This window comes from Hemitrygon akajei, chromosome 3 (assembly GCF_048418815.1).
Source record: "Hemitrygon akajei chromosome 3, sHemAka1.3, whole genome shotgun sequence".
Classification (NCBI taxonomy): domain Eukaryota; kingdom Metazoa; phylum Chordata; class Chondrichthyes; order Myliobatiformes; family Dasyatidae; genus Hemitrygon; species Hemitrygon akajei.
The window spans coordinates 43,248,123-43,267,366 of record NC_133126.1 but is presented as its reverse complement, the minus strand read 5'-3'; the positions used below and the strand labels follow the sequence as shown (position 1 = coordinate 43,267,366).

Sequence of the window (19,244 nt, the reverse complement as noted above, 5' to 3'; positions counted from 1 at the left end):
CCCTTTAATTAATTACTCATAAAATGTGATCTTCATCTAACTCACATTAATAGACAAACACAATCTGCCTAAACTAATAACACACAGACAATTTATTTCTTCTCGTCAGTACTGAGCACACCATTTAAACAATCACTGTCTTGGTTCAAAAAAGCATGTGAATTTCTAGGGTAATGCCTTCTACAAAAGCTATTTGGAGTCAGGTGTTCCAGTCAATGAGGTGAGATTGGAGGCATGGGTTGTAGAAGTGCCCTGCCCAATAAAAAAAAAGACAAAGTCAGGTTACTGACAGACCCTGCTGTTCTCAAGCCTCAATCAAAACAACTTTCAAGGGACCTTAGAAGAAGTGTAAAGATGCATGAAAGTGGAGAAGGCTACAAAAGCATTTCTAAGACATGAGTGTTCATCAGTCCACAGTAGAGAACTTGTCTACAAATGGAGGAAATTCAGTACTGTTGCCACTCTCCCCTAGGGAGAGTGTCCTCCAAAGATCACAGTAAGAGTACAACATCCAATGCTGAAGGCAGCAAAAAAAGAACCCAAGGGTAACAGCAAAAGACTAGCAGAAATCTCTAAGAACTTGCTAAAGTCTCTGTTCATGTATCCACTGTAAGAAAAACATTGAACAATGTTTTCCCTAAAACATAGCTCTACCAAAAAAAATAATTGCTGTACATCTCAAGTTTGCAAACAACCACTTGGATGTTCCACAATGCTTCTGGGGCAGATGAGACAAAATTTGAACCTTTTGGCAGAATGCACACTGCTATACTTGGACGAAAAGGACACTACACACCAACACCAAAACCTCACCTCAACTGTGAAGCACAGTGGAAGGAGCATCATGGTTTGGGGCTGTTTTGCTGTCTCAGGGCCTGAACAGCTTGCTATCATTGAGGGAACAATAAATTCAAAATTGTATCAAGACATTTTACAGAAGGATGTCAGGGTAGCAGTCCATCACCTGAAGCTAAACAGAAGTTGGATGATGCAACAAGACAATGATCAAAACACAAGAGTAAATCAACAACAGAATGGTTTAAAAAGAGGAGAATTCTTGTTTTAGAATGTCGAAGTCAGAGTCCAGACCTTAACCCAACCGAGATACTGTGGTGTGACCTGAAGAGGGCTGTTCATGCAAAGTATTCCAGAAATATTGATGAACTGAAACAGTTTTGTATGGAGGAACCGTCTAAAGTTCCTCCTTGCCATTGTGCAAGTCAGCAGCTACAAGAAATTTTTGGTGGAGGTTATTCCTGCTAACGGAGATTCTACCAGTTATTAAGTATAAAGGGTCCATATACTTTTTTCAGACTGGACTGTGAATGATTCAACAATGTACTCAATAAAGACATGAAGAGTACAACTGTTTATGTTATTAGTTTAGGGAGAGTGTATGGGTCTCTTATTGTGACTTAGATGAAAATCAGACCACATTTTATGAGTACCGTAAATTCCGGTGTATAAGCCAAGAATTCGGCCCCAAATTTTGGTCCTAAGATTAGGGGTTCGGCTTATACTTTGGTAAAACTTTGGTATACTTTGGTGCCAACTTTGGTAAAATGAATACAAGGAAGACAGGTCATATCTACTGGCTGTTTTTGAGTTAAATTCGTTCCAGTGCTGACGCATGAATTCTTTGAATGGTTTGTTTAAACTCACATCTAGTGGCTGGAGCATGGAAATCAAACCACCAGGGATGACTGCAACATCTGTATTTTCAGCTTTCAATGCTGCTTTTCTCTCACCTGACAAGTGCACTTTGAACATGTCCCAGACAAGTAGTGACTTTTCCTTCCTGAAACCTCCGGGACGTCGACGCCACACCTCTTTAACCCACTTCAAGCAACCGGCTTCATCCATCCAGCAGCGTTCTTGAACGTAAACAACACCCCGCGGGAATTTTCTGAGCAATCTTTGTTTTTTGTCTCAACACAAGATCACGTCTATTCATAAATCATGTAGCTTTGAAATTTTCGCTGACCTCACAGTATTTTTCAGCCCATTTCAATGCTTGAACTCAAATCATTTCTCTGGTAACAATGTATCCAGACGATCGCTGGTGATTCACCCACTCTAAAACATTTTCTTCGAGTTCTGGGCACTGGCATATTTTCCCGCAGTTTGCACATTTCATCTTTGGCATTTCCCTCAGCGTGTCCTCTGCCTTTCTCCACTCTCTCACTTGTTTCTCGTTTACACTAAACTTCTTAGCAGCTGCAGAATTATTCGTTCCTTTAGCAAAATTAACAAACTTCAGCTTGAAGCCAGCATCATATCGCATTCGTTTTAATCTTTTGTACATGGTGGTCGTAAACTCAATACTGAGTACAGATACTGATCCAGCCATCGCGTGTTATGTTTTAACGAGATTACGATGGGTGTTAAATGGTCTCACGGGGATAACATTTCAGAGGATTCTTTACCATTGGGAACCTAATCCAAAACTTCGCCCCCCTCCCCACCGATTTATTTATTAAGAATTCGCTCATAACACTCTACAATGTGTAGGCTTATATTCTTAGCAGTTACTGGTTCACAAAATTTCCAGGGTCCAGATCCAGCAAAGCTGAGTACCGGCATGTGAGATCCTGTGATCTTTTCTGGTTATATCAAAAACCTCTACAAAAAGGGTTGGCTTATACAAAGGTAACATGAAAACGTCACTTTTTTAACCTTGAAAATGGGGGGGGGGGGGGGGGGGGGTCGGCTTATACTCCGCAATTTACGGTAATTAAGACAGAAAACCAGATAATTGCAAAGGATTCACAATTTTTTTCTGGCAACTGTATATTTGTTTACTAATTAATAACGTATTATTTCAGCATTCCTAATTTAAAAGCGGTGCCCTTCTTTAAACTATAAGTAATGTGACAAAGTCTCAATCTTTTATACAGAGTATTTAAACCAAGTGAAATATTCACAGTAACTTTCTATAGAATTTTAATCACTTGTAAAAGTCAATGTGGAAAGATGTCATCTGGCTGTCTATGAAAAACTCTTCTGACAAAAAACAGCATACTACACAGCCAAAACAGGATCATCAAAATTAATGTATGCAGTCAATAGTTGATGTGAAGAGTGGAGTATGACTACACCATAGAGTGGATTCCAGTTAATTGGGCTATCAGTTAGTCAGGACAGCAGCTTCTTTGGAACAATTTTTAAACAAAAACTAATTAAGAAAATAGCTGGAATTGCCTTTGTTTATTTAGGACACTATTTGGGGCAGGAACTGCTGCTGAATAGTTCTAACTAGTGTCATTCGTGAGCACTTTTAGCATGAAGTTTTTAAACAGCATCAGTTGCATGTGTGTGGTCAATACACAATGATTTTTGAAACTGATAGTTGGCGAAAAATAAGCAGCAAGACAATTCAGAACTGTTTTGCTCACTAGTCAGGCATTCAGGCTTGGAGATACCAGAAACAGCCAGGAGTGAAAACGAAACAATTTCACTGCTTCAGCAAGCTATGAACTATGAAGAATTAAGGTTTTGACAACCCTCTTGAATGTTACAATGAAAATAAAGATTTGGAGGATGCAATCATCAAAAATTGTATAAAGGCAGTCCACTATCTACACTAGGTGTCTATGCTGGTTTTGTTCATTTACAAACAATCAAAAGAACATGGCAGTATACACTGAACGAATTCCTCCACCAATAACTACTAGGAACTAATACAGTTTCATAGTACTATGCTAGTACCGATAGTGCTCTAATTTTGTTCTATATTTCAGATAGATGGATATTTTATTGATCCCAAAGGAAATTAGTGTCACAGTAGCATTACAACTGCACAGATATACAAATCATTTAAATAACATAATTTGTTACTCAGTTAAACAGTAGTTTGTCTTTTTTTATACCCATTAAACTATTTTCATGAAACTTCGGCTAATTAAGGCAGCCACTAAATTGGGCCAAATCTACTGATCTCGATTGTCCCAATTAACTGGAATCCACTGTATCTCCCATCTCATTTCTGTATACAAATTTTAGTTAAAACAGTAGCCAGTTCAGCTTAAAGTGCAAAAAAAAGACAGGATTCTGTTAAGAATCAATGGTGACAAACACTCTTGCTAGCATCTTGATGATAGAAAGACTTGTTCTACAGGAGCTTCACACCTGCCCTTAAGATCAAGATGTAGAGCTAGCACAAATAATGGCAAAGATTTAATGACTGTAGACTTCCGCATAACATGGATTTACATCCGTTTTTTCTCTGATAAATCCTTATTTTTAACATTCACATTCTTGTCCGGCTTTATGTCACAATTCCTCCAGACTGACAATGATAGTTCTGAATTCCTTTAATTCTAATGTCTTTTAATCCTTCATTTATGACATAGATTCATCCGTTAAGGTTCCAGCTTCTAATCCCCAACTCTCCATAACCTTCTCACCGCAATTCACCTTTCTCTTTTAAGGCATTCCCCAAAACCTCTTTCTGAACAACTGTTTAGCCATGCTTCATGTAGATTAGCTTCAAATTTTGTTTGTTAACATTGCTGTAAGCACTTTGTAATATACAATTAACTAATTTAAAATTGCTCTATAAATAGGAGCATGGTTAAGTAGTTGACTAAATTGATGAGAGAGATGGAATATTTTACTATATGCTTTTTCTGGTGACCAAATGATTCTGAAATATGTCTGAACAATGATTATTGTGACATTATCACTCAAGCTGGGCTTCATTGAGGTACTGCCATTTAATTGCCATTAATTACCACTTATTCAGATAAACATTAACTAGCAATAAAAATACAAATCTTTTTTGCTGCACCTTTGATTGTTCTTATTGCAATCATGCAAAGTGATAGATGGTAGCAATAGTTGAAGAAAATTCATTAAATCTGAAATTTAATACTGCTTACCCTATAAGTTCCCCACAAGCATTTATTTACCTGCAGACTAGAAATCTGTAAGGGTTGTTGAGGATTTATTAATCGAATGGAATTATTTAAGTGTTCTTCAGCCATTTTCTTCACATGTTTATGCAGCATTTCAAATTCTCTATATACATCTTGAAATTGCGGTCTAGCAGGATGTCCTTTCTCCACCTAGGAAATCAGCGTTAAATATTAAGAGTTTCAATTTTTCTAATAATTTACCAGACATGAATTAAGATTTTAGAGATCCAAATGTAATCACAAAATAATAACTATAACAATTAATCAGCAATGGTATTTCAAAGATATTGCCCAAGAAAAAAATTCTGTTACGTGCACTAATTTCCCAACAGGCCAAAATTCCTAATGAATGTCATTTTTTTTGAGTGGACAAAGTACCTTTATTGCAGGAAATAAAACACACTCTTGAGGCCTGTACAACCTTAAAGGAGCATTCCTTCATAATGGGCTCATAGAAAAATAATTATTAATAACTTGGAAGCAACTGCGCTAGTTCGGCTAGTAATGTGTGCATGTGACCAGAAATACAAGATATTCTTAATATATCAAATATAAAAGGAAAAAAAGGGAAAAGTATTAATTATCTGCAATTGGAAAGAACCAATTAATATTTTGTACATTTCAACTGAACTTGTACTACATTTAAAATATTGAATTGATTGATTACATACTGCTTGTGTATTTGTTTTGATGTACCCACACAAAATATGGGACAAAACTACTTAAAATCTCAATGAATGCAAACTTGTCAACATCAAGAAATTTGTTCATGAAGGTGTTTTTTTAAGTAGAAAGGGTGGCAGTACAAGGAGCCTAGTAGTAGCATTACAAAACTATCACACAACTGCCATACCCAGAGTGGAATGCACACAAAATAAAACCAAAAGGCTGGGAGGAACTCATCCACAAAGAAAGGGACTTAAGGGATACTAAAACCGGCAACTATCCAAGACTATTTTGGCTGTCGGTAGGTTTGTATTTAAAAGCAAAATTAAAGGATATATTAATTTTAATGAAATAAATGTCATTAACCAGAACTACAGACCGTCTGCACATTTTATTCCCTCATTTTATTCTTAACACTTTTTTAAGGGGGAGGGAGAGAAGCAGTAAGGAAGAAAAGTCAGAACTCCTCACCTTAATTACTAGGTCCACCATTTTGAGTACAGCACCACAGGGGTGGCAGCTTTCATGAAACCATCACAGATGACGTACTGCTAACAATTTTCACCGAGGATTCTGTTTCGGTCACCATTATTTCCAGTTTGCGAAAGGGGTGGAAAGACTTGCAAAATGGTGGATTTATGAATAACTTGTGAATTGAGGGAGTTTACATGCACACATATACACATGCACACTTGAGGTTTTTAAATAATTTCGTTCTTTGTTTAGGGTTCCCAAGAGCCTGGAAAGTCTGCAATAGCATGCAGTATTTTATGACTATTTCTAATGGAGCCAGGAAGGAATGCAGCTTTAAGTAACAATAACAAGAAATTCAAATTTTTATAAATAGTTAACCCAAAAAGTGGAAAAAGTTATTCCTCTGAAACATGTTAAAATATTGCACGCTTTGCACATTACTGTTGGACGAATAAAATGATCAACAGCAGATTAATATTTTTCTTAATGATTTCACATTACTTGGCCTATTGCGAAACCATTGACATGCACTTCAATCTTTTACATATAAGACTGTCAAAAAAAAACTTTTGTAGCCAAATTTATTTTTAATATTGCAATCGACAGCTTTGGTACATCTGCCCTAAAATTATTACAAAAAAGCTTTTTAACAAAACTTTATTATAAAGTGCATAAAGTATTATATGGGGAAAAATGATCTGTGCAGCAGTCTGAAAATGAGAGGAAATTTTCAACTGCTGAAACTTCTGAGATAGAGTTTAGCATAGGTTAAATAAAGCATATTATATGATTTTTATTTTGATTTTTATGGTGATGAAATGCTAGATATATCACTAAAATATTCATTGGTTACAGGATACTTCAAAATTACCTTATATAAGTACAGTAACTCATAAAAATACACACCTTCATCAACAGAAATTCCCAAAGAGTGATAACTTCAGTCAGTCTGGGGAGAGCCAATTCCATTAGTTCCTCATCATCACACTGTTTCAGGAGCTAGTTAAAACATAATTCTAATTATTGTGCTAAACAGTAAATATAATAACAGCATATTGCACAAATACGATTTCTGATATTTTAGTATTAGTATTTCAAGTAGCTATTTAAACCTGATCTTTCATGATCCTTTGAATGTTAAAATATCCCTGAACTCCCCAAATCATTTCAAGCTGAAAAAGATTCTTCAAGAAAAATGTACAAACTTAATAAGACAGCATATCAGCAAAAAGGCTATTTTTACCGAAAACATTAAATATTGGGTAGATTAAGTCAGTACATAAGCGGTTAATTAAGCAAGAATGAACAAGATACATACAAAAGGAAAAGAAGTTAATCATTCCAGAAATGTTCAGCTGGAAGATACAATGCAAAGATTAAATATTTCTTGATACCTAACATGTACATTTCGGTTAAAAAGTTAAAGTCTGTCCTGAGCCTTATAAGCTCATCAGGCCGGTGCTTATGCTGGTTTCCGTGGCGTGAAGCGACTGTGAATATGAGACTGCCCGCCCCCAGATAGGACAGCAGTCTATCGCGAGGTTAACCAGGAAAATACCCATTTTCTAGAGCAATGTGTGGTTAAGTGCACACAACACACTGCCTCGCCTGGGGCTCGAAGTCACCACCTTCAGATTACTAGTCCAACACCTTAACCACTTGGCCACGTGCCACACGTGTGCACTTTTCTAATTTAGTTTAAACGGCCCTGCCATAAAGGATTAATGGAAGGTACTCGCTAAGGAGAGCTTTCATGGTCGCCTAACAAACATTCATCTTTCAACCAGCAGGAACAAATTAATTTATTATTTCTCTTCACCATTTGTGGAATTTTGCTGTGTTACTTGTTGACTGCTGTATATATGAAAAATAAGGATGGTCATATTTCTGAAACAATAGCTCGAAAAGGAGAACCGAAACACATGAAATGAGGAATAAATCACAGGGGAATACCAACAAATATCAGATATTGACCAGAGAAGTAGATATGGAAATGGCTCAGTTTGACATAATTGACAATAGAACATGAGAAAATGAACAATATGGTCAGCAACTTATGCAGAAAAACAACAGGAGATACTCAAAATATCCTCATCCCTCATGCTTCTCCAGTAACATAATCCAACAACACAGAAGCACAAACACCGATAATAACTACCAGTAGTTCAACAATATTTGTCTTGATCTGGGTAATGAAAAGATCTATGACTATCTAAGTGTTCCTATACACTTCCATTTCCCATCTGAAAGCTTTAAAGCTCTGCATCTCTTTCTGGACAACAGATCTAACCAGTTCCCCTCCACTGCGTGGCAGAACTGGTTCTCACCCTCAACAATTTCTTCTTTTGGCTCCTCACACTTTCTCCAAACCCAAGGTGTAGCCATGAGCAATGCCTACCTTTTTGTCAGCTACGTGGAACAGTCCATGTTCCATGCCTGCCTAAATTAATAACTCTCCCCAACTCTTTCTATGCTACACTGGTGCTGATTACTGCACCAATGTGCCCTCAAAAAACATCCACTGTGCCCTCAAATATACTTAGTTCAACTCTCTCTCCTTTGTTAATCTGTCTCCATTTCTGATTACAGGCTAAACTGACATCTTTTACAAACCCTCTGACTCTCAAGTTATCTTGATTCTACCTTTTCCCACCCTGTCACTTGTAAAATTGTAATTCCCTCCTCTTAGTTCCTCCCCATCTGTCATAAAAATTTTCAGGATGTGGCTTTCCGTTTTAGACCATCTTAAGTGTCCTCCTTTTTTTCAAAAAAATCAGTGTTTCACTTGCAGGACTATCAATGTTGCCCTAACCCACATCTCTTCCACTACTTGGTAATCTGCTGTCACACATCCTTCCACCATAATAATAGGAACAGGGACTCTTTGCCTTTACCTGCCACCCCACAAGCCTTTGCAGCCAACACATTACTTTCTGCAACTTCCCTCATCTCCAACATGATCCTATCACTAAGCAGATCCTTCCTCTCTGCTTTTTGTAGGGACCACACTCTACATGATTTCTTGTTTTCTGGTCCCTCCGCACTAATCTGACTCCTGGCACTTAAACATGCAAGCGAGACAAGTGCTACACCTACCGCTATACCTCCTCCCTCACCGCCATTCAGGGCCCCTAAAAGACCTTCCAGGTGATGCAACACTTCACCTGTGAGTCTGTCAGGGTCATTTATTGTATTTAGTGCAGCCTCCTCTACATCGGTGAGACCCAATGCAGATTGGGGGACCACTTCATTGAGCACCTTTGTACTGCATGGCACAAAAGGCAAGATTTCCTGGTGTCTACCTATTTCAATTTGACTTCCTATTCCCATATAGATACGCATGAATGTGGTGTCCTCTACTGCCACAATGAGGCCAAACTTGGGTCAAAGAAGCAATCTCTCATATTCTCATGCATAATCTTCAACATGAGGGCATGAACTTCTCTATCTGCCGGGAAATATTCCACTCCCCCACTTCTTTTCCATTCCGCATTTTGGTCACCCTCTCACCACTTCTCCGCTACTGGTCACCACCTCCCTATGGTTACCGCACTCCTCGCCTTTATTCCATAATCCATTGTCCACACGTATATCAGCCTCTTTCAGCCCTTTATCTCCTCCACCTATTACTTCCCAGCCTCTTACTTCATACCCTTCCCACCTATCACCTGCCAGATCATACTCCTCTCCCTCCATCTTCTAATTCCATCTTTTCTAGTCCTGATAAAGATTCTCAACCTGAAACTGCTCATTTCCCTCCACCAATGCTGCATGACTTACTGAGTTCCTCCAGCATTTTGTGTGTTGTGCTCAAAATTTCCAGCATCTGCAGTATCTCATGTTTATAATCATCTAACTCCCAATTCTGGATTAAAAAAATATTTCTTCTATTTATCAGGAAGCCTCTCAGATTTACATTTGATCCTGGTCACAACTTCAGTTTCCTTCCCACCAATTCAATCCTTCTTTCTGTCATTTATCCTTCAAACCAGACAATTCAGCATTGGAGGAATCATCCATTAGGGAATCCAGAACAAAAAAGTTAATAATACAAACCCATTTATGATTGAAATAATGACTTTTTTCCCGACATTATACTTTTGAATTCTCTATATAAAACTACTGTTCAGATTTAGTTGAATAAGTCAAAGTTGAAACAGCAGATTTTTGAATTATGAAGGAATCAGATAGAAATGAAGGCCAAGATAAAATCAGTCAAAAATTGTTTGAATAGCTGAGCAAGTGCAAGGTGCTAAATGTCCTACATGTTCTATTATGAATTGGGTCTTAATTCAGCAATTCCATGATTTGAAATTCAAGTTTTTGTAAAATCCCATTCTATCCCTCTCCCTACCTCAGCAACAAACTTCATCTAATGCATGTCAATACATTTCCATATTCTTTACAATATGGAAGAAGGTCTCTCAGTTTGTCGAGTATATAGTGCTCATATTCAGTCTCCTACTAATTTCATCTGTCATCAATTTTCTTCACATTCTTATCAACTTCCCCTAAATCTAACACTTGACTATTCATAAAGGCACTATGTAATAAAAAATAGGATTTACTGTTAACTACGACTTGTGATTAATTATTTTATTCAATAATCAAAAACTACTTGTTACTTGTCTTTCTGTAACCACTATCTGCTATCAAAACATACTGTAATTTACAAGTTTCTGTGTAATATTGTCAGCTGAAGATGTAAAAGCTGCACCAAATTTACACTCGGGTAGATTAGCTTTGCAACACACAAAATGCTGGAGGAACTCAGCATCTATGGAAAAAAATACAGTCGACATTTTGGCCTGAGACCCTATGGCAGGTCCTGTCTGGCCTGCCGGGCTCCTCCAGCATTTTGTGGACGTTGCTTGAATTTCCGGCATCTGCTGATTTTCTCTTGTTTTAGATTAGCTTTGACTGGTCTCCTGGTGCACACCAGCCTGTTTTTTTCAATCATCAACTCTATTTGGCATTTCCATTTGCCCCTAAAAGTCAATTACTCAAATATACCTTAGTGCAAAATGATGTTTGATAATAATTCTGTGAAGCCTTTCAGTGTATGTGAAGACAGTATTAATTCACATTATTTTTATTTGGTTGTATTCAGAATAGGAAATACATACACCCAATTAGGCACACCTGCTTGTTAATGCAAATATCTAATCAGCCAATCATGTGGCCACAACTTAATACATAAAGGCATACAGACTTAGTCAAGTGGTTCAATTGTTGTTCAGACCGAGCACCAGAATAGAGAAGAAATATGATCTAAGTGACTTTGAATGTGCAGTGATTTTTGGTTAAAAACTCAGATAAGGCTGGGATTTTCACGTACAATAGTATCCGGAATTTACAGAGATTGGTGGGGAGAATGGTGTACCTAATAAAGTGGACGAATGTATTTTTAACAAGGGATATGAAATACATACAGAGAAACTACAGACTTCAGCTTAACACAGACCTGTTAAAAAGAGAAAAGTGAAAGAGATCCAAAAGATTTTTAAAACTCAATAGTGGGCACGGATTTCAAATGGGGAAAGTCCAGCTTTGAATTCTTTTAAGAGGTAACAGATGATGGAGAAGGTACCAGAATCAAATTCAGTTTTCATATCACCAGCTTATGTCATGAAATTTGTTTTGTGGCAGCAGTAGATTGAAATACATAGTAATAAACTTTAAATTAAGTACTATGTGTGTGTATTTTAGTGCAAAAAAGGGGGAAATCTGAGGAAGTGTTCTGACAAGAGATGAATCAACTTGTGATGTCTTACATAACAGAAACAAAAAAATGAAAACTCATGGTTTACTCCAAGAGTCCAATGGAGTAAAAGAGTTAAGGATCTGGAAGTACAAATGCAAGATCACCAAAACTAGGTGCAAAGTAGAAAATGCTTGAAATGTTCAGTGGGGTTTTGCAGCACTTAAGCAGAAAGGAAACTACTATTACACATCAGTGACTTTTCACTAGAACTCAGAAAAGGCTAAACTTATTTTAAGATCAGCCCAACACGCCAGGTGTTTCCAGGATAGATTTTTGAAAAAAAATAGAAGCATACATACAAATCTGATTGTCAGATTATAAAACTGATACTGAAACACTAAAAAATATCTTCTCTCACTTGCAATAGGAATATTTGCCCATCCATCCTGCTCTGTGTGACAAGAAAGATCTACAAGGATCAAAACTTTAAGGTTACGTGTATTGCAAATAGAGGTGCAGGCCTGCACTCAATTCTTTATGTGAAAGACTGAGAGATCATCTGGAAGTTTTTTGAATTTATGAAGATATTTATAAGAGCAGAAATTTAGTATTTCTAATAATCAGAATAAGAGGCATTCAATACAAGATAGCAACCTAGAAAGCAAGTAAGAAATTCAGAAGTTTCTTTACGTTCTAGTAAGATTGTGTAACACACCAGTTGATGACATGGATGACCTAAATACATTGATCCCTTGAAGTTTAAGGAGCAGTATCAAGGAGGACATTTGTGGTCTCTGTTGATAGAAATTGCAGGGACAAACAGGGAAAAGGGGACAAAACAAAAGGCAACAAAGACTAGTTGGACTGTACTAAACATTTTGTAATGACCCTTTTCGTTAATCTACATTTTAGATCCTTTTCATGCACTTCATATATCATGTACTGTCATACCAAAAATATTGAAATATTATTTTTAAAATACAGGTGGTTAGCTCCACAAGAGCAAATGGAGCAGTTGAAATTTAAATACCACATAACTTCATCATTCTAAGATATCCTACATACATTTAACTCATGTAACAAATATATAAGAACTGATGCATCCCTGAAAAAGTAGCATAACTTTAATTTTCGATGAAGTTTTGAAGAAAAAAAATTGAATCAAATAGAAAAGAACTTTCTAAATGCTGTTCAAGCACTTATTGCTATTAAAATGTGGTGCACATCAACTGAATGCAAAAGTTTCTGCATTGTTATCATTAAAGGTATGCTTCACCACACAAATACCTTTTCTTATTTTTAATCCTTTCTTCAGTCTCTCTCTCTCTGCTCTCTTCTCAGTTCCTTTCTCCCACCATTCACTTGTTTTGATCCTCCTCATCTTCCCCATCTTCAATATCAAAATATGTTCCAAAAAGGTTAATGAAACTATACTATATAATAAAGATGCACTGAATCCTTGGAATACTTTGAAATCTTATATCCTGTTTAGATTTTAACATGCATCTAATAGGGGAACCTTTACCAAAACTCCATACCTCTTTTAGCCTTGCTTTCCTCTTCATGACTTGTTCTTGGTGATAATTATTGTTGTGGTGTTTTGGAGGTCGGCCACGTTTTACTGTTCGGCGGCGCGCAGGGTAATGTGCTAATGTAACTTTTCCAGTCTGCAAGAAAATTAAACCTGAATTTTTAAGCTAGTTATCAAAAATTAACAGTGTCTATTATGGGCATGGCTATTATCAATACAAAAGTAAAAACAAAAGGATTGACATACACACATGCTAAAACATTGCAAGATGATCATAAATTAGTAAGCCTGCACGTTATGAAGAAAAATCTTGATTAACAAATGATTCATCTGCAATAGTACCATCCATTTTATTAAATGCCTGCATCCTTATGGTGAAGTCACTTCCAAAAGTGACATTGAGTAGCAAATTTAAGGATTCCAATCCAGTGAAAAAGGAACAATGACACATTTGGAAACCATAAGAGTATGAGACTTGAAGGAGATTCTTGAGCCATTAGCATCAATTGTCCTTTAATCCTCACCCATTAGTATTTTGATGTACCTGCTGCCCTTTTTCTTTTGGTGGTAACGTTTGAGAGTTTGGAAGATGCAATCAGATGAGTCTCAGTGAGTAATGCATTGCAATTTTAGCTTATACGCACAACAGCCATGATATAACAATACTAAGGGAACTTATGATGAAATAAATGGACAGAGTTGGACAATCTGTTTTAATCTTGAGAAAGGAACAATGTAGATGGAACCAAAAGTATGAATGTGGATTTTTTTTTTAATTGAATAGAACAATTTCAGTCTTTAAGATGTTTTCCTGGGGAATCACAGGGATGTATGGAAATAGAATGGAGCAATTGAGAGGTGTTACGTACCCATGAGATGTGACAGTGGTGTACTTGTCACGTGATAGGTGCTGAAGCTATACTGGACTTGAGGTAATGGTCTTGTGATGGTGGAGTGACGTCATTTTCCTGCCAGTAGAGGTCATGTGACAGGTTTTTTTTTACACAGGGTATAAAAGGAGGACCCCTCCCTGTGAGGAGGGGCAGTTCGTGGCTGGATTTGCCATGTTGACTTCATGCCACTGCGTGATTTAATGTTATGATGCAGTTTAGTTGAAAGATGGAGTTTTATTTAATGCCTAAAGTTTAAAAGGTCATTGCCAGCAGTTTCTTTACAATACTGCTAGTTGAGAATCAGTGCAGAGTGAAGAGCGGAGTTCGGGAGTTAAAAGATCGAGGAGAGTCGATTTCGACGGTGAAACAGGTTCGACCTTGTTTGATCCTCATTTGGAAGGAATTCGTTGACTGTGCTTGTGTTAATCCCTGTGAATAGCAGAAAGGATTGAGTACAGTGTTGTAAAGGAAAGGTCAGAGCCTTTAAGCCGTTACATTTCATCTTCGTAAAATTCTTCATCGGAAAAGTAGTTCGACTGGGAATTGCAACAACACGACGTGAAAGAGAATTTAAATCGTCTTAAAAAGTCTCTCCCTTAAATGGACTGTAAACATTTTGAACTTTTGCAATACTACTTTGAAGAACTGTTTTTGCAACATCGCTTTAAGAACTGTTTAAGCTTCATTGCTTTAAGAACTGTTTAAGCTACCACACAGCAGCTGATTTCCAGTTACGTTAGTGATTTGTTTACTTTTGGGGGGTTTGTTTTCAGTGTTTAATAAATGTGTTATTTGTTATAAAAACCCCTGCCTAACTCATATATTTATTGTTGCTTGAATCCGTAACAGAGGGTAAAGAAAAAGACGGATTTTGTTAGAATTGCTGACCTTAATGCTTGTGAATAATAATCGAGTAAATGGATAAAAGCTATCAGTGAAAAGTTGTGTTATTACTTACTGAGATAACAATAGACACAAGAGCAAAATGAAATAGATAGGATCTGAAACAGTTTTTCACCCAGAGGGTAGCATGAGGATGTTAGAGACAGGTATTTGCACATTTTAATAGTATCCAGGTGGGCACCTGAATTGCCAAAGTACAAGGTTACAGATCAATTGTTAGTAAACGGGATTGGTAAAGATGGTTACTTGAAGGTCATTTGGACAGAAGGATTCAAGACAGATGGCAAGATCATTTTGCTATGAAGGTAATTAAGGATTATAACTGGTGCAAGAAAGTGGTACAGAGGTAAGAGATTTGCCATAATTTCAATTTAAATAACACAGCAAATTCCACTACTGCTTCTTTTCTTGTGTAATCCAGATAAGAGTCATTTCAATGTTTGTGCAAGGGCAAAAACACATTGCACTGAAGTTTGATTTGGGGGTGAGGAGTTCCTCCTCATGTTGATAAATCTCAAAGAGAGACTGAGGTATTTGATTAGACAACACCATGAAACAAGTTTAGGAAGTGGCAAACTGAGCAAAGTATATAGAATGTACAACAGTTCAACACAGTACAGGGCCCTTTGCCCATGATATCGTGCTGACCATTTAATCTACTCCAAGATCAATCTAACCCTTCCCTCCCATATAGCCCTCCATTTTTCCTTCAGATATATGTCAGATAAGTTAACAAATTTCACGACACATCAGTGATAATAAACCTGATTCTGATTCTGTCCATCCAAGGCCCTCATATCTGCCTCTACCACCAACTCTGGCAGTGCATTTCACACACACCTACCACTCTGCATAAAATATCTACCTCTGACATCCTTTTCTCCATATACCTTAAAGCTATGCCAACTCATATTAGCCATTTCTATTCTGGGAAAGTCTCTGGCTGTCCATTTGATCTATTTCTCTTATCATCTTCTACATCTCTATCAAGTCCCCTTACATCTTCCTTTGTTCTTAAGACATGCTCTTCAAACCAGGCAGCATTCTGGTAAAACTCCTCTGCACCCTCTCTAAAACTCCTGCATGCATCCTATGGGGTGACCAGACCTGAACACAATACTCCAAGTATCGTCTAACCAGTTTAAAAACCTCACAGCTCATGAACTCAACACAACAACTAATGAAGGCCAATACACCATACACCTTCGTAACCACCCTTTGCACTGCAACTTTGAGAGATTTATGGACATGAACCCCGCTCCCTTTGTTCCTCACCATTAATCCTGTATTCAGCCTTAGAGTTTGATATTCCAAAGTGAATCACTTCACACAAACAATTGAGTGGCAAAGGGCATTTAACCAAATACGTTGATCTACATTATATACAATCTTGCGGTAGAGCCGGAAATTAAGTAGAACTTATTGGCTGTACCCAATCAAACTGACAAGTCCATCACTTTCCAAACATAACAAGGGGAGATATTTCCCCCTTCTTTTGACCAAAAATGAATCAAACCAATAATTACCAGTATGCTGATCTGCTCATTATTATTTTTAACAGCTGAAATGCATAAAGACAGGCGTCATTCTACTTTCCCAAAAACAAAAGTGCTTAATTTGGTTCAGGACAACCAAATTATTTTGTTTCCAAGGTCATTTACATTGCAGATTCAGCTTCTCTGTCTCTGTGGCTCTTCAACTGTTACAATTTTATAGCCATTTATATGGTCACCACTGTCAGAATTTGAAATGTAATTACAGTCGGCCCTCCTTATCCACAAGGGATTGGCTCCGGGACCCCTCGCGGATACCAAAAAACACGGATGATCAAGTCTCTTATTCAACCTGTCTCAATGCGGTGGATCTTATTTAACCTTTCTCAGTGTGGTGGACATTTGGACCCGGCAGCGGAGCTCTGAATCCGTAGTGTTTCTATTCGCAAAAATAATCACGATTGAAAATAAAGTGGAAATAATAAGCGATCGGAAAGAGGTGAAACGCCATCAGTCACTGGAAAAGCATTATAGGCTACAGTCAGTCAACGATTGGAACAATTTTAAAGGATAAAGTGAGCAAGGCCCTGCCCCAATGAAAGCTACAATTATCACCAAGCAACGCAGTGGTTTAATTATTGGGCTTTGGGATTTTGGGTTTTTGATCCTCCACATCAACTCGGCACAAATGGACAGCGCGTTCGGAAGCCATCTGTCATTGGATTGCCCGGTGCTTTCTTAAGTTTTTTATATGCATAGAAAGGTAAAATATATACTATATACTAAGACAAACATTTGACTGACACTAAATAATACCTGTTCTGACTTACTTAGTAAAAGAACTTCCAGTTTTTTTTCCAATCCCGATCCACGATAATCTACGCACATCCTCCCATATACTTTAACTCATCTCTAGATTACTTATAATACCTAATACAATGTAAATAGTTGTTATACTGCATTGTTTAGGGAATAATCACAAGAAAAAAAGTCTATACATGCTCGAACAACAAGTGCTGGAAGAGCACTTCCGGGTTTTTGTGGTTGGCTGGATTCACGCATGCAGAACTCATGGATAAGGAAGGCTGACTGTTGAGTCAGCTGATTCTTTCCTGGTAATACAGTCTGCAAATAGCTGCAATATCTATTTTCAAAAGAGGTAGAAATATCTAAAATTCTAGAACAAAAAGTATGCCATAATTCAAACTACCCATAGAAATTGTTGAAAACTGACTATTGAGCACAATTTTCTATTAAGTTTACGAGATTATTAAGCCTACTTTTATTAACTTTGCAGTCAGTTTATTGGCAAACTGAGATATCCTTTGGAAAAGAGATTTCAGAGTGCAATCATTAAACAAAGATGGTATTGAGCTGCAATTTGGTAAAATCAAATTCAGATTGCTCTCCTTTTCTTCCCTTGACATATTTCTGATTATCTATTCAACATTGAAAGATCAACTATAATTACCTCCACCATCCCTATGATAAGCAAGCAATAATGTTAGAAAAGTTATAGATAGAAATCACTCTAAGACATTCAAGAAAATGCACAACTTAGTTGCAGCATATGAAATTAAACATTTGAAAAATAAAATTAATCTCCGTTGATTATTAGTGATAAACTCAATCTGTAGAAATACTCTTCAAAACTGATCCACTGTGCCCTTCTCTGAAGGAAGTTTCCCAACATCTTTTGATCTGACCCAAGTGTGATTTCAAACCCAGAAGGTACCATGAACACCTTCTAAAATGGCAGAGCAAATTCTATCAAGCAGGTAGTTCAAAAGTTAAGAATAAAATTCTAAAGACAACTTACTATGCACATGCACACGGCAACAAAATTGCACTTGGTACTGTCAATCCTGCAAAGAACCTCTTGTGAACACTGGGAATTTGCATCTAAATTGAGAGAGCTATTCCAGACTAGGCAAGACAGAATCATCTTTCAACCAGACTCCTATATCAACACTCTCATCACGTCAGATACATTTCTAGGACTGACAAAAGCTTTCAGGAAAAAGAGGCACTGGGAGTCCAATGTTGATTCTAAGTTCTTAACATTGAGTCAAACAGGAACAAAGAAGATTACAAATAATCACCATCAACTGCCCTTTTGTTTAGTAATCTTGCATGCTAAATACCACATTGAAGGCAAGAAGAACTACAATATACTTAGGGTTGATGTAAGAGGGGAAATTGAAATATTTATCATCAAAAGTGTCTCAATAGTAATGACAATATCAAACTGACTGAATAAGCTGGAAGAGTACTAAAAGCCAGACTACTAAATGAGGTCAGGGACAGGTGGCAAAATGCAAGGAAGAATTGACTTCATCTTCACCAAGCATGCAATTGCCTAAATAGATTTTGGTTAAGTACCACCTGACACCAATGTTATTAACACTTTATTAATGATTGAAAGTCTGACTGCAAAATGGTTAATCAGAAAGGTCTATTTAGATAAAAGATCAAACTAATTAGCTGCCATGTGCTAATTGATGCCTGGAAAATTGTAGTGCAAACACTTTTAATGGCAATGAATATATTCTTCAAACCAAAAAGAATACTTTGCTTTAATGATTTTCAAGATTATTCACTGCTGTGACAAGACAACTTTTCCTGGGTAATAGGTCTACAAAGCATCCACATAAAATTCATGTC

General features: G+C 37.0%; 1 protein-coding gene across 1 annotated transcript in view; it reads right to left on the bottom strand.

Moving 5' to 3' along the window:
- The window catches only part of znf839 (zinc finger protein 839), a 40,763-nt gene that overhangs the window by 8,822 nt on the left and 12,697 nt on the right, over positions 1 to 19,244 (bottom strand). Inside the window, exons 3-5 of the mRNA XM_073039701.1 lie at positions 13,299 to 13,427; positions 6,963 to 7,055; positions 4,911 to 5,066 (exon numbers count right to left, since the gene is read on the bottom strand). Of these exons, the coding sequence (XP_072895802.1) occupies positions 4,911 to 5,066; positions 6,963 to 7,055; positions 13,299 to 13,427 (378 nt within the window). The remainder of the gene's footprint in view (positions 1 to 4,910; positions 5,067 to 6,962; positions 7,056 to 13,298; positions 13,428 to 19,244) is intronic.